General features: G+C 45.4%; 2 protein-coding genes across 2 annotated transcripts; one reads left to right on the forward strand and one right to left on the reverse strand.

Moving 5' to 3' along the window:
* Positions 1 to 7,834: 7,834 nt before the first annotated feature.
* LOC125542663 (histone H2B.11) lies at positions 7,835 to 8,506 on the forward strand. The gene has a single exon (XM_048705794.2). The coding sequence runs from the start codon at positions 7,942 to 7,944 to the stop codon at positions 8,350 to 8,352; it is 411 nt and encodes a 136-aa protein (XP_048561751.1). The 5' UTR covers positions 7,835 to 7,941; the 3' UTR covers positions 8,353 to 8,506.
* A 791-nt stretch (positions 8,507 to 9,297) lies between these two features.
* On the reverse strand, positions 9,298 to 9,963 carry LOC125542664 (uncharacterized). The gene has a single exon (XM_048705795.2). The coding sequence runs from the start codon at positions 9,762 to 9,764 to the stop codon at positions 9,486 to 9,488; it is 279 nt and encodes a 92-aa protein (XP_048561752.1). The 5' UTR covers positions 9,765 to 9,963; the 3' UTR covers positions 9,298 to 9,485.
* Between the last annotated feature and the right edge of the window lie 5,864 nt (positions 9,964 to 15,827).

Consider the following 15,827-nt stretch of genomic DNA (forward strand, 5'->3'; position numbering starts at 1 on the left):
CATGGTATGCGAATCGTACAAATTAGTCCGATGGAACTGCTGCGATTTCGTCTCGTCGCCGCAAGTGTAAAGAGATGAGACGAGGACGACCGATGGGCATTCTTGCGAGTTGAACTTCACTTGCTTGGACGACTTCCTTTTACTTGAGGAGAAAGGTTTGATGTTGGTTGGATTGGAGAGGAACATTTGGCGAGTTCAGCTGTAGCTTCTGTCATCACTCGTTCTCACTGCCTCCCAATCTTTTCATGTGGATTTTGCACTCTTTTTCTGCCGTCTGCTCTGCTCGCCCAACCACTGGGAAGGACTGCCACGCTCCCCATCGTGGTTGACAATTTGGATGTGTATCATATGCGCCTGTGTGCTGTGCTGTTTCTGAAGGCAATGTGTTGGATACATATATTCTTGGGGACTTGGTGTGGGAGTCTTCGATTTCAGTTGGCCAATCAGGGGCCAAGTTAGATCTGGGAACTCCTGTTTTATAAGGAACGAATCATCAAGATCCAAAAGGGATAGCCAACTCATTGTTTGAGATTAGAAAGACTGTCGGTATATATATGGCGAATCTATTTAACCATGGTATACGTCCTCTGATTTCTGTATCTCATTAGTGTTTGGCTGGTTGATCAGTATAGTACACAGGTCGTGCATCGTTTGGCAAGATAGTGCGTGTATCCTGGAGTTTTGCAACAGGTAATCTGATGAAAATTCTACAAGAGTATAAGGCCCTCGACTATGTAGGCCACAATCAATGCCAAATTCACTTTCTAGCCTTTGGGCACCGATGCCCTACGTAGCCCAGCCGGAGCCATAAAAAATTTCTGGGCCTCGGAGCAAGCAGATGCTTCGATGCCAAATTCTCCAAAGTTAGATCGAAGGGCACTGTCAACTGGATCAGTGGACTTGTTTATCAATTCCTTTATACAGAATGGTGCCCTACACTGTGGAGCACGTGCCATAAAACTATATTTCTTCAATCGTGGATGATGTTGTTATTAGGTTCGTGTTTTCTTTAGGCATTGGGGAAGTTTGACCAATATGGCACCGGCAACATAGTGGAAGGCCTTAAGTTTGTGTTTTCAACGGGACATGACATGTTCCCAAATCTCAAACGAGGGCTATATAGTAAAGAATACGGAAGCTTCAAAAATAAAAGTAAAGAATATGGAATTTTGCATGCTCGAGAGGAAAGCCGATTGCACATCAGACGAAACCACTAATTGAGGAGTACTCCTTTCAAGATCACTTCCATCTCCCCAGGTTGCGACAGGTGGCGCGCTGCATGTGGGTCACTAGTCGCAACCTGTGAGTTTTTCCTTTGTTTCGTAGATTCGTTTATTAAAAATGGTTTGTCTTTTAAACCGTGCGTCCAAATCTTGAACAGTTTTCATTGTTGGATTTCTCGCATTGAGATCTTCAAAACTAGATCCCATGTTGAGAGGTTTTGATGAATTTTTTTCACGAAAAAACCGGACCGCGAGCACGTTTTTTCTCCTTTCAGAAAGCCATTTTCGAGAGGCACAGCCGTGCTCTTGCGAAAAAAAACAAAAAACACTTTTTTTTCGTTTTCGAGTGGCACAACCGTGCCTCTCGCGGAAGCAAAACCGTCCCTGTCATGGAAGGAAAAAAAAGAGAAAACATGTTTTTTTTCATTTCCGAGAGGCACGACCATGCCTCTCGCGAAAGCAAGCGGAAGCAAAATCGTGCATCTCACGGAAAATAAAGAGAACACATTTATTTTTTGTTTCCGAGAGACATGGCCGTGCCTCTCGCGGAAGAAAAAAACATGTTTTTTTTTGTTTCCAGGAGGCACGACCGTGCCTCTTGCGGAAGCAAAACCGTGCCTCTCGTGAAAAGGAAGAAAAAAAGAAAACATATTTTTTCGTGTAATTTTGTTTGGGTCCAAAAGCTAAAAAAACCGAGAAGTAAAAAAAAACTAGGAAAAACACCATCTAAAAAGCTGAAAAAAAAAGCCCCAGGCGTGGCCCAACTAGTGCTGTACATCTAATAGGAATTTTGGTCAGATTTGTAGCCCTATAAAGGGGCATTTCCTAAACGGCGCCTTCAGCGCCCGTTCCTTCCTTTCTTGCAAACAGGCGCATACCCTTTCCTCTGCGTTTTTTTTCTGTTTTTGAACACAAAAATGTTGTGCGGAAGCAAAACCGTGCCTTTCGTGAAAAGGAAGAAAAAAAGAAAACATATTTTTTCGTGTAATTTTGTTTGGGTCCAAAAGCTAAAAAAACCGAGAAGTAAAAAAAAACTAGGAAAAACACCATCTAAAAAGCTGAAAAAAAAAAGCCCCAGGCGTGGCCCAACTAGTGCTGTACATCTAATAGGAATTTTGGTCAGATTTGTAGCCCTATAAAGGGGCATTTCCTAAACGGCGCCTTCAGCGCCCGTTCCTTCCTTTCTTGCAAACAGGCGCATACCCTTTCCTCTGCGTTTTTTTTTCTGTTTTTGAACACAAAAATGTTGTGCGGAAGCAAAACCGTGCCTCTCGTGAAAAGGAAGAAAAAAAGAAAACATATTTTTTCGTGTAATTTTGTTTGGGTCCAAAAGCTAAAAAAACCGAGAAGTAAAAAAAACTAGGAAAAACACCATCTAAAAAGCTGAAAAAAAAAGCCCCAGGCGTGGCCCAACTAGTGCTGTACATCTAATAGGAATTTTGGTCAGATTTGTAGCCCTATAAAGGGGCATTTCCTAAACGGCGCCTTCAGCGCCCGTTCCTTCCTTTCTTGCAAACAGGCGCATACCCTTTCCTCTGCGTTTTTTTTCTGTTTTTGAACACAAAAATGTTGTGCGGAAGCAAAACCGTGCCTCTCGTGAAAAGGAAGAAAAAAAGAAAACATATTTTTTCGTGTAATTTTGTTTGGGTCCAAAAGCTAAAAAAACCGAGAAGTAAAAAAAACTAGGAAAAACACCATCTAAAAAGCTGGAAAAAAAAAAACCCCAGGCGTGGCCCAACTAGTGCTGTACATCTAATAGGAATTTTGGTCAGATTTGTAGCCCTATAAAGGGGCATTTCCTTAAACGGCGCCTTCAGCGCCCGTTCTTTCCTTTCTTGCAAACAGGCGCATACCCTTTCCTCTGCGTTTTTTTTCTGTTTTTGAACACAACAATGTTGCGCGATGTTTGAGGTTCGAACAACCGACCTCCTGCTGGTGATTACGATGCGCTAACCACGCGAACACCTACTACATATGGTTTTGTTTCCATAGTTCTTCTTCCTATCTTCTCTTTTCTCTTAAAAAAGTTATTTTCTTGTTCCTTTTTTTATTGGAATAGTTTTGTTCTTTTTTCGTTTTTTCTTTTGCTAAATTGAATGAATTTTTTTCAAAATTGAATGAACGAACTTTTTTACAAAATCGATGAACTCTTTCAAAAATTAATGAACTGTTTTTTGAAATTGATGAACTTTTTTAAAATCTATGAACCTTTTTCAATTTTGAACGACCTTTTTTCAAAATAAATGAACTTATTTTCAAAACCGATGAACTTTTATCGAAATCGATGAACTTTTATCGAAATCAATGAACTTTTCCGAAGTCGGTGAACTTTTTTCGGTATTTTGTGAACTCTTTTTGAAAATCGATGAACTTTTTCCAAAGTCGGTGAACTTTTTTCAGTATTTTGTGAACTCTTTTTGAAAATCGACGAACTTTTTACAAAGTCGGTGAACTTTTTTCAGTATTTTGTGAACTCTTTTTGAAAATCGATGAACTTTTTTCTTCAGAAATGATGAACCTTTTTCCAAATCGATGAACTTTTTGAAATTCATGTTTTTTCTCAAATGATCCCAAAATCTAAGTGATAAGGTATACATAGTGCGTCCATAGTCGTTCTTATATTTTTGCCGCTGATTTCAGTCAGGGCAATTTAGTGGCTGTGGTTAGCGAAGATGTACGTGAGTCCAACGGCGCGAGATCGAATCCTGAACAAAGCTATACTTTCTTCGCTTCTTGTGGGCCGGCCCAACTGCGTGCTGTAGTGAGTGCCACTTGGTTCCAGGGCGCCTCCCCCGTATTGTAGACCCCGGCATCCAAATTTTTACGCTCGTCAAGTATTTTTTGGGCCGCTGGTGACGTGCGTGCGCCTGCCTCGCCGGGCCTGGTGGCAAGCTTTTTTGGGCCGCTGGCGACGCGCGTGCGCCTGCCTCGCCGGGCCTGGTGGCAAGCATTTTTTGGGCCGCTGGCGACGCGCGTGCGCCTGTCTCGTCGGGCCTGGTGGCAAGCTTTTTTGGGCCGCTGGCGACGCGCGTGCGCCTGCCTCGCCGGGCCTGGTGGCGCGGGCCTGTCACCCCATGCTTTGGAGGGTAAAAGAGTGGCCAGGTTGGGTGACTGTGATATGATTTCAGTCCGAAGCCTGCGGTGGGGGTGCACCACTTGTGTGACCGTATGCCTGCCTACGGCGACCCCGGTCGGTGCCACTTGGTTCCAGGGCGCCTCCCCCGTATTGTAGACCCTGGCATACAAATTTTTACGCTCGTCAAGCATTTTTTGGGCCGCTGGCGACGCGGTTAAAAGGCGACGCGCGTGCGCCTGCCTCGCCGGGCCTGGTGGCAAGCATTTTTTGGGCCGCTGGCGACGCGCGTGCGCCTGTCTCGCCGGGTCTGGTGGCAAGCATTTTTTGGGCCGCTGGCGACGCGCGTGCGCCTGCCTCGCCGGGCCTGGTGGCGCGGGCCTGTCACCCCATGCTTCGTGGGGTAAAAGAGTGGCCAGGTTGGGTGACTATGATATGATTTCAGCCCGAAGCCTGCGGTGGGGGCGCACCACTTGTGTGACCGTCTGCCTGGCTACGGCGACCCCGGTCGGTGGATAAAAATGATGGTAGGGACGCACGCTCCTCCGGCCAGCTCCCAAGTGTTAAATTAAGGGAAAACTTTGTTTTTGCCACTCTAGCTTTTGCCAATTTTGCTTATGTCACTCTAGAATTTGACATTTCATTTTTGCCACTCTTAGCTTTTGACAATGTATCACTTTTGCCATTCAGTGGCAAAAGCAAAATTTTCAGAGTGGCAATTGTGATACATTGTCAAAAGCTAAGAGTGGCAAAAGTGAAATGAAAAATTATCGATTTTGCCACGGAATGACATTTGTGATGCATTGTCAAAAGCAAAGAGTGGCAAAAGTGAGATGTCAAATTCTACAGTGGCATAAGCAAAATTGGCAAAAGCTAGAGTGGCAAAAACAAAGTTTTCCCTTAAATTAAGGAGTTGTTCGGCAGTCCTCCGGCTCTATGAAACCTGAGAATATGTGGAGCTTCCTTTTCCTGCTCTGTCATTTTTAGCTACAGCTCCACCAATTCCTGGAGCGGACTTGGGGAGCGGGAGAGTCTCCGAACAGGCCCTAAATCCAGCTGCTCGGATCAACTCCCACCCTCTTGTCGCCACTTTTTTCCCCTTACCTCGTTAATAGCAGCTCCCAGTCTCTTTATTTCCAAAAGGATGCACGCACAGGGAGAGTTTAGGTAAAAAAAATCCCCCTCTATTCGTAAAAAAAACTATTTGGATCTCTCGAAAAAAATACCCCATCTTTCCTCAATAGAGGGAGAGTTGCTGCTCTCTCAATAATTTTTCAACTCATGCCACATCATCGCCTGCTGCAGCTGCTGCCTGCCTGGCTGCCATCCACCGCATCGCCTACTGCCTCCCCACAGGTCCCCGGAGCTCTGGCGATGTCTTGCATGGACGCGATAGAGAAAGAGAAGATAAATTAGTCACTAACAAGTGGGGATCGTATGTCGAGGTAAAGTATAACGAAAGGTTTATAAGGAAACTACAATAGTGGCAAACCTTTCACACACAAAAAAATATTGCGAGAACCCCTAAATGCTTGTGAGAGATTTTGAAGGAGACTGCTGGAGATGCTCTGAAACTCCCCCCCCCCCCCCCCCCCCCGCCCCCCCTCTTTGCAAGAATTAGTCGTTCTTACAAACCCAGGAAAAAAACTACATCCTCATTGATTTCTATTATACAAAGTTTGTGAGGTGTCTATGCACAATTACGTCGATAGTGTGTGTGACATACATGTGTAGCCCAACACATGGGGTTTGCCCAAATCAAATTTTGGGCATCGTCACAATGTTAGCAATGCCCACGCAAGTGAGGATTTTGGGAACGTAAGTGTGGGGGCACACAGATTCTGCGATGTTCATCTGCGCCAAGATTTGCATATTTGACGATGTATAGACGGATTTCTATTTTCACTTTTATCTGTAATGTGTTCATATATCACGCAGGTATACCTATTCATGTGGGGTTGTATACCCGTTCCATGGGGTGCCTGAACAATGAAAACGGGAAATAATAAAAAATGCTCATATAATAAATAAGGAAAAATGATTCACCATGCCATGGTTCCCGTACTCTCCTTGCTTCTTTGTTCTTCTCTCATGTTCATCAAAACAGAATATGCACCTTGAAGAATCATTCGACTACGCGAAAGGAAATAGATGATCTTGTGTCGTCACAGATTCAAGCTTTCAAGATAAGAAATCGTGCATCAATATATTTGGTGCGAACAGGTACAGATTCAGCTGCAACGCTTGATTTTCATGTTTAGTGCTTGGTAAAGATGTTGTTTGTTCAAGAACAAGAGTTTTAATGTGTCGTATTGTGGGTCACTCTGATATTTTATTTTTGTATTTATAGTATAAGTGTTTTGGGTTGGTCATTTGTTATCTTCGAACATGTTTATTGTCCGACATATTGACTATTTTAAATGTGAAATTGTATGAACTGGAATCTTATAATTTATCTGTAAACATTGGAATCACATGTATTAAAATCTATTTTATAATAAATCAAGGTAAGAGATCGTGTATAACCGCCCCTGCATCACTCGATAGGAAGACTCGGGTGGCTACCTATTGGGCGATGGGAACTCCAGCGTGCCCAAGAGGCCAAAGACCATCACTCCATAGGATTTGTTGCAACCCTATTGGGTGATTTGTCTTTGGTGCTCGTGTTCCGACCATGTCGCCCCCTTGGGCCAACGAGCATGTGCAAGGCTTTCTACGATGAGGTGGCAGTGAGCTGGTGTGCTCCATTGTAGGTGTTGGTCATTATGGCGACCACTCCGGTCTTTGGCGGTGGCCTGTTGCAGACTGTAGTGACTACCAGAAGGTTCTTGTGAGGGCTCCTCCCTACATATCCAGTGAATATTTTTCCGTCGAAGAACGACATCCGTGCTTCCCAGATGAAATGCGAATATTTGATTCTGGGCCTCAACGTCAACATCCAAACGGTGCATAAAAGTGATCAAACATGGGATAGCACCAGGCTGCTTGTTGGTATGGTCACTGATGTTCTGATTCTCAATACAAAGCCGATAAACCTTGTAATTTGAAGCATGTTCATGCTCCATGGGATCGAATAAAGTTGCGATTTTTTTCTTCGACCGCCTTGCACGTCTTGAAATCTAAGGATAATGTCGTGAATTAAGAGGGAATCCCACATGTAATAGTAGATCAACTCCATATATTGCAATCGACTCACTAATGAAGTTGAACTATGCAGTGATGCGTCGTTACTTTCGAAAAAAAAGTACTGTAAGTGCTTTGCTGCAAAAGAAATGTCGACTGATAAACATTTATGTTTTGAGAAAAGGCTGAAAAAATTGAACTCAAATTCCCGCCAGGGAGAAACTCCAACACGCGCGCGTGGGCCGAAACCCGTTCGCTCCCCGCCCACCTTCTTTCCGCCACGTCAGCGATCCGCGCCAAAACGCATCTGGGTCGTCCACCCCGCCCCGCGACGGACGGCAGATATCCTATCGATCCGCGGCACCCACCCCTCCACCAATCAGAGCCCGCCTCCCCGTCCTATAAATCCACCGCGCCCCCGCCCTCAATCCTCCACCATTCCTCCCACCTTCAAGCGCATCCACACACACACACCACAGACCACCTCTCCCCGCCCAAGCATCCCCATCCGCATCCTCATCCATGGCCCCCAAGGCAGCCGAGAAGAAGCCGGTGGAGAAGACCCCAGCGGGGAAGAAGCCCAAGGCGGAGAAGAAGGTGCCGGCGTCCAAGGAGGGCGGCGGGGACAAGAAGGGCAAGAAGAAGGCCAAGAAGAGCGTGGAGACGTACAAGATCTACATCTTCAAGGTGCTGAAGCAGGTGCACCCGGACATCGGCATCTCCTCCAAGGCCATGTCCATCATGAACTCCTTCATCAACGACATCTTCGAGAAGCTGGCCGGCGAGTCGGCCAAGCTGGCGCGCTACAACAAGAAGCCCACCATCACGTCCCGCGAGATCCAGACCTCCGTCCGCCTCGTCCTCCCCGGCGAGCTCGCCAAGCACGCCGTCTCCGAGGGCACCAAGGCCGTCACCAAGTTCACCTCCGCCTGATTCGGTCCTGTCCCTGTGTCTGTCTTCCTGGTGGATGGATCGATGTCGCCCTGTAGTTTCCTGCTCGGACTTTGTCCTCTTGTAACTTGTGCTGGCTGTGTCTTGTGTGGGATCATATTTCATGATCTGGAGAATAGTAGCAGTGCTTATTTCAGTTCTTGCCATGATCCTGTTCGTGCTACTTTGTCTTGGTTCGATCTGTGGTGCAAGCTCGCTTTTCTCTGTAAATCTCTGTGGACGACGACTGTGAACTTGCAGAGATGTTTCCCTGTCTCAATTCTGAATTTCAGTTTTCAGCGAATGGTTTAGTGCTCTGTTTCAGTTTGGTAAGCTCGCTTCATCAGATGTTTCCCTGTGATCATATTCTGAATTTCAGTTCTTGCCATGAACTTTACCCGATTAGTCTCTGATGGTGCCTGAGATGAAGTTAATGGTTTTAGTGCTTTGCCTTGGTCTGGAGTCAACATCTGGTGTCAAATTGTGCTGATGTTCCATGCGGAATTTGTGCGCGTTGGAAGGTCATATAATAAGCGTGCGGGAGCAAAATGAATTTGGGACAACACCGGGTTTCCCCATCTGAATATATTCAATAAAAGAGGCCTCAGAGAACATCTAAATATATTCAAGAAAAAGGGAGATCTCCAAGCCGGACACTAGGGACATCAGGTGTAGCAGGGGATCAGGAAGGGGGAGTGATCAGAAACAGAACAAGGAACTAGGCAGAGATGTTTCTCTGTTGGACTATGAATGTAATCTGAACTTGCGGGGGTGGTGAGTCTATTTCAGTTAACTGACGAAAGTGTCGGTATCTTCAGACATAAACTCAGTTCGCCTGCTCGCTCAATGGCTTTGATCGCCTGAAACGTCACTGTTGCTCATGCAGATGTTGCCTTTACTGAACATCTCTGCTCCGTCATGACATCGAGCCTTAAAAACCAAAGCTCATCTCCAAATAATCACGGTGAAATTGGTTTCTTTATACCTCTGTATTCTGTACAACACGCGGCATCAGTTGGAAGCTCAAGTTGACAGCAAATGAACACGCCGATCGCACGGTGATCGAACGAAGAAATAATTAGTCCCACCCAGGCGCGCGGCCAGACCACGAGCAGCCCGTGATTCTGATTCACTGCTCAGTGGCACACGATGGTCCCGAAGCAGTCGATCCCATCGAACTCCGGCGCGAACCGCGGCGGCAACGTCGGCGGCGACCGCGACTTCCCCTCCTCCGGCTGCTGCTCCGCCTCCGCCGGCAGACCGCCCCGCTTCCCCTCTCGCCCTGCTCTAGCCTGGCCGTCGTCCCGCAGCTTCCTCCCCTGCCGCTGCCAGGAGAACCGAGCGCCGGCGCCGGCGCCGGGGGCGACGTCGGCCGGCGACGCGCTCAGGATGGAGAAGGCCAGCACCTTGTCCATGCTCGACTGGAGACGGGGGTGATTCCTGGCTTCCTGCAGCAGCTCCGGTGGCCGATGCTTTCTTGCACGCACGCACGCTCGCTCTGTGACTTTGCTTCAATCAATCAATTGGCTTTGCTTGCTTGCTTGCTCGGCTTGGTGAAGGGAGAGAGGGGACGCGACCCGGCTTATATACGGCGGGGCATGGTCATGGAGGAAGTTTTGGGCATGGCGGTTTCTTGCGCGCGCTGGAGGAGCCCAGAATATTCGTGGACGCGGCCGCGAGGGAGAACCGGCGAGCCAGCTCGTGACGCACGCGGTGGCGTGGCGGAGGTTCCAACCGTCTCGCGTTTCGCCCGTGTCTATATTCTTTCCCTCCTGTGCTGTCTTCTTCTTTTTTTTGCCTCCCGTGAAAATTGACAATTCCGGCCATTTTTTTCTGGGTACATCTGGCCTTTTTTGAAAGAGAGAATTCTTATTTAACACCGATATATTTGGCCAGTTTGACACATGAAACCTTTTTCTTCCTCATCTAACACTACCTCTAAAATTTATTGCTTTTGTGATACTCCGTCCATTTTAAGTACCAACGGTTTAAATGACACTTGAATGACCGTTTTACCCCCGATGCAACTTGTGGCCAAAATTATTCATGTTACCGAAGAAACAATAATTTTTTTCGGTTGTTAAATGTAAAATTAGGCAGCTGTAAACATGCATATTTTGGATTTAAATTATTTCAAAATTTAATTTAAATTTTTTGGCAAAACGTCCGCTGTAATTTCCCCACCTGAATATATGTTACTAAAAGAGGCCTCAAAGAACACCTAAATATATCATGAAAGAGGGAGATCACAAAGCCGGACACTATATGCATCAGGTATAGCTGGGGATCAACGGAGGGACGCATCCGTTGAGACAGTGTTTCAGTCGACACCTCTCAATATTCATTTCAGGAGAGCGCTAGCCGGAAACCGTTGAAAAGTTTGGCTCCATCTTGTGAGAAGACTGATGAATGTTCAGCTTTCTCAACAACCCGATTAGTTGTGCTGGAAGCTAACTAGGAATGGAGAGTTTACGGTTAAATCCATGTGTCTGGATGTTATTAATTCTAGCTTTATTCCTACTTCGAAACATGTTTGGCATGTCAAAGTACCCTTGAGAGTTAAAGTGTTTATGTGATTTGTACACAAACAAGTCATTTTCACTAAGGATAACTTGGTAAAATGCAACTGGACTGGATCTACTTGATGTAGTTTTTATGATTGGGATGAATCCATCAAACACCTCTTTCTTGATTGCCCGTTGGCAAAAATTTTATGACGGACAATTCACATAGCCTTTAGTATTACTCCTCCGAATAATATCAACACGTTATTTGGGACGTGGCTTGATGGGTTAGATTCCGAAATAGCGAGACATATTCGTGTAGGAGTATGTGCTTTATTATGGGTTATCTGGAATTGCAGAAATGATTTGGTCTTTAATAGAACAACAAATACTCATTTTTTGCAGGTTATCTTCCGTGCCACTGCGTTGATCAGTATGTGGTCGCTACTCACTCCGACGGAGGCCAGGGAGCGTTTGGTTATTGGATCTATCCGATGTGAGATGGTAGCACGGGCTATTTTCAACCGGTTTGGATGGCGATCATGTAATAGAATAGGCAATTAGTTTTTCTATCTTTATTTTGCCAGCCAGTTGTGGCTTTATTTATACTTTTTAGCTCTTTGTGAGCTTCTTTTGTTCTTTTACTTGAGACTTTAAGACCTCTGTCGAACTGTTTTGCTTAGTAATAAATGTGGCCGTATACATCGTTCTGATGCGGAGGCCGGGATCTCCCTCTTTTTGAAAAAAAAGTATAGCTGGGGATCAGGAACGGGGAGTGATCAGAAACAGAACAAGGAACCAGGAAGATCCAAAATGAAGTACTAGTCGGGACCAATACCCATTCAGGAAGATCCAAACTGCAAAGTATAAAAGGGAGCACAAACAAAGCGCAAATCATCAAAGAGAGCACAAACCAATCTAATAAGGGCATGTACAATGGTAGCATTACCTTGGTGATGCCTCAGTACAGCCACGTCGGTCCGGAGAGATGAGACCACCGTGCAATTTCACACCTATCCAATGCAACGGCAGCCCCATGACTTGAGCCTACTCTCCCACCGAGATGCTATCTGCACCGGCCTTTCTCCTTCCTTTCTCTTTCTTCCACTTTTACCTCTCTTTCTCTTCACTTTTTCATCTCTCTCATACTTTCTCTCTTGAAGAAGCCGCCTCTTCTGCAGGAACCCGTTGTGCTCTGCAAGCTATCACTTTAGCACCACGCTGGCATCCGAGCCTAGCTGTCTCGTGAGGCATCACCTCTGAGGCTACCCGTTGGCCTTGCCCTAAACTGAGAGAAGGAAATCATTAGATTTCCACCAACAACACAATCTGAAACCAAGCTTTACTAAACAAGTCCTTTTCTTTTCAAACTGATACAATATCAACTTTACAAAAAGAGGGAAGCGTATCACTCAGGTCTCTTAGCTCCCAAAACCTCTCGCGTCATTCTAGCGGCTGCACATATCCCCTTCCTCTTCTAATTTTGGTCCCCCCCCCCCCCCCCCCCCCCAAATCTCTGGTTTTTCCACCGTTTTCTATCCTATTTAAAACATACATAAGGTTATGCGCTTCACTCATTCTTGGTGAAACTTTATGTACGTTTCACCTTCCTTTTCTTGTTTTAATTTTTTTCAGTCTCTGATCTTCCACCGGTTTTCTCTCCTACTTAAAAAAGGCATAAGATTCAGTGGTTTGCTTGTCCTTCATCCAACCTTATGTACGTTTTCCCTTCCTCTTCTCATTTTGTTTTTTTCATCTCTGATTTTTCCACCAATTTTTTCTCCTATTTTAAAAAGACATAAGGTTCTGAAGTTCACTCGTCCGTCGTCCAACCTTATGTACGTTCTTTCCTACTCTTCCTATTTTTTCTTTTCATCTCTGATTTTCCAACCGTTTTTCTCTCCTATATCTAAAAAATATATAAGGTTCTTCTAGGCTTTGATAAAATGTTGTCCAACTTTATGTACGTTCTCCTTCCTCTTCTTGTTCTGATTTATTTTTCTTTCAGTCTCTGATTTTTCACCTGTTTTTCTCTGAAACCGGTTCAATATCCCAAATAAAATTATGTTTCTTTGGTAAGCCTATAAGTACTTTAAAAAATTAAAAATTGCCTGAACAAACTTTACATTTTTATGAACATTGTTTTGAATGTGTGGTCGTTTTTAAAAATGTCGTTAGCCTTTCTGAAAATGGAACGAACATTTTCTTGTATGTCATGAACATTATTTAAAGTTTGCACGAACAATTTTACATTTCCTGAACATTTTTTTAGATTTCATGAACAATGTTTTAAATTCGTGAATATTTTTGTTGAATTGTACAAACATTTTAAATGTCATGAACATTTTTGCAAATGTATGACCATTTTTTTAAATGCCATTTTTAATATTAAAATGCATATTGTTTTTCATGAAAAGCCTTTTCCAAATGTGTGATACATTTAAAAAAATTATGGACGTTTAAAAAAAAATAGACGCACACTTTTTAGCTGCGTGAAAATACACAAGGGAAAAAATGTGAGAAAAAAAATACACGCTCGGCCGGCGATAGACATATCTCTCCTGCCACGGGCTAAGTCTGGCCCATCTACGGAATGCTGTGGATGAGGTATATATAAGAATCTCTTATATATACTCGTATGAATTCAGCGACTTATGTCAATGTAGTGTGGGACCCTACTTACTTTGTGACAAATTGTCGCTCAAATGGGACATGGAGTATGTGAGCTCGAGCTCACTCGAGCTCGGATGATCAGTAAATTTCAAAAAGAGTAAAAATTCTGACCATGTATGGCAAGAAACATTGATGCACTTTTACACATGCATGCAGAAATTCTCAGTGAAATAACAATCATGAAGGAGTGGGCAAAATCAATGCTCCAAAAAGTGTTTTTTGAAGCATTTTAGGGCATCGATTTTTTCACACCTCAACAAATGTGATTTCATTGCGAAATTTTGCACGCGTGTGAAAAAGACATCAATATTTCTTGCCAAAAGTATCAGGAATTTTTGTGAAATTTTTCGGAATTGTCAGTTCATCCCGAGCTCTAGTGAGCTTGTGCTCAAATTTGATCTTTGGTGGGTCAGCACAAATGCAACCCATGCTTATTTTTGCTGGTTTGGGTCTGGTTTTGCCGGTTGTAGGAAGGTTCTTGTTCAATTTTTCATTTTTTCTTCTTTTCTATTGTTTTATCTACCAGTTTTTTTTTGAACTTCTTTCCTGTCCATTTTTTCTTCAAAAATTTGATTAACATTCATGTTGTTTCTAAAAAGGGAAAAGCTTACCTTCAGCTGACCGATCTCGCGCGCGCATCCGCCGGCTTCGTGTCTGTTGGATCGCCTGTTGATCAGACAGACGAGAACAGCCCCGCTTTCCGCCTCACACGCGTTCGTTTTCTGAAACATAGCTATTGTTTCAGGATAAGCATTCGTGCAACTGGCCTCCGTTGACTCGTGTCTCTAGGAGGGCGACGCTTTTGGATTTGGGAGGGCGGCTGGGGTGGCGGTGTTCGGCGACCGGGGCATATCCAGCGTGGTGGCGACGAAGACGGGTTCGGCGGTGGCCGACGTCGACTCCAGCAGGTATGGATCGGAGACCCCCCTCCCATTCCCCCCGCATTTCTGGGCGACCACCGTCCTGGCACCACCAACACTAGACACAGCCACATCACAACGCCTTATGTCCACGCACACTCCAAGTTTCTGCAACAACAACGTTGTTGTAGAACGGTGACATCAAAGACTGTGTGACGTGGCCGGAGATGTTGTTGCAATTCTTGTAGCAAGGGTCTTGTTACAGAAAATTAGGCGCGGCGTGAGATGTCTTTTCAATTTTTACAACAAGGGTCTTGTTGCGGAAAATTAGAGAATAAGAGTTTTTGCAACATGGGACTTGTTGCAGAAAAATAGAGAAAAGGAGTTTTCGCAACAAAGCTTTTGTTGCAGAATTAGAGATGAGAAAGTTTCGCAACCAAGCTCTTGTTGCGGGAAATTAGAGAAGAGGAGGTTTCGCAACTGGAGTAGCTCCTACATGCCGGCGGCAGGCTAATTTTGCGATGGGTTGGCGGCGGCACCACGCGGGGGCGCAACTCAGTCGGGATCGGGTCAAGACTGTCTTGTTTCTGCAACAGTGTTTGTTACGGGAACTAACGAGTGGGCATATGGGGCGCGGACATCGGATCGGACGGCTATCAATTCAGGTATCCAACGGTCGTCGAGACGATGGATAAAATCTAAACATCAGCCGGTAGACGCGTAGCAGCATCCTTCTAAAAAGGTTCAAATATTAAAAAAATGTCTACATTATTTTATTAAGAAATTCAGAATTTTCTCCATGTTTTTTTAGAACTAGAATTTTCTCCATGTGGGCATGACTTTCGCATGTGGCCTGAACCGTGCCACGGGCCGGTGGGCTGGCCCGATACTTCCACAAAATCCCGGGCCCACTGTCACTCCACCACCATGGAGGCTCCCACCCCGGTGACGGCGACCTCCTCTCCTCTCCTTGGAGGCTCGGCGGCGGTGACGGCGGCCGTCGCCCTCGGGTAACTCACTGGTTTTAGTCCTGATTTGACCACCCGCCATTCCTTCCTAGCTAACTCACCACCTGCATCCCTTGCCTTGCTTTGTAGGCCGCTGCCCGGCTCGCAAGGACGACCTAGCCCCCTTCCGAGTTCCCCTCCTATCGCTGATGCATACGGGGAGGTTACTTCGAAATCTGCGGAGGAGGTTCAAGCGTCTTCTCCGACTCCGGCCGACCACCGGCCCCTTCTGTTGGTCCCGGTGAGCCTGCCTGCTTATCTTGTTACATGTACTAGTTTCAGAAGAGGTGTCAGCCGTGTGTGCTTTCTGCCGACGCCGTGCTGACAATAATCGTGAAACCACCACGTTCACATGGCATTGCTCCATAGGATACCCACAAGGTGCCCCATCCCCATGTGGCCATCAGTGTCACATCCCATCTCCTCCTGTCAAT

This window comes from Triticum urartu, chromosome 3A (genome assembly GCF_056163025.1).
Source record: "Triticum urartu cultivar PI428250 chromosome 3A, HENAU_Tu73, whole genome shotgun sequence".
Taxonomy (NCBI): domain Eukaryota; kingdom Viridiplantae; phylum Streptophyta; class Magnoliopsida; order Poales; family Poaceae; genus Triticum; species Triticum urartu.

Bases quoted from the DNA above. Each gene is read 5' to 3' on its own strand.
- LOC125542664 (XM_048705795.2), bottom strand. From the start codon at position 9,764: ATGGACAAGGTGCTGGCCTTCTCCATCCTGAGCGCGTCGCCGGCCGAC.
- LOC125542663 (XM_048705794.2), top strand. From the start codon at position 7,942: ATGGCCCCCAAGGCAGCCGAGAAGAAGCCGGTGGAGAAGACCCCAGCG.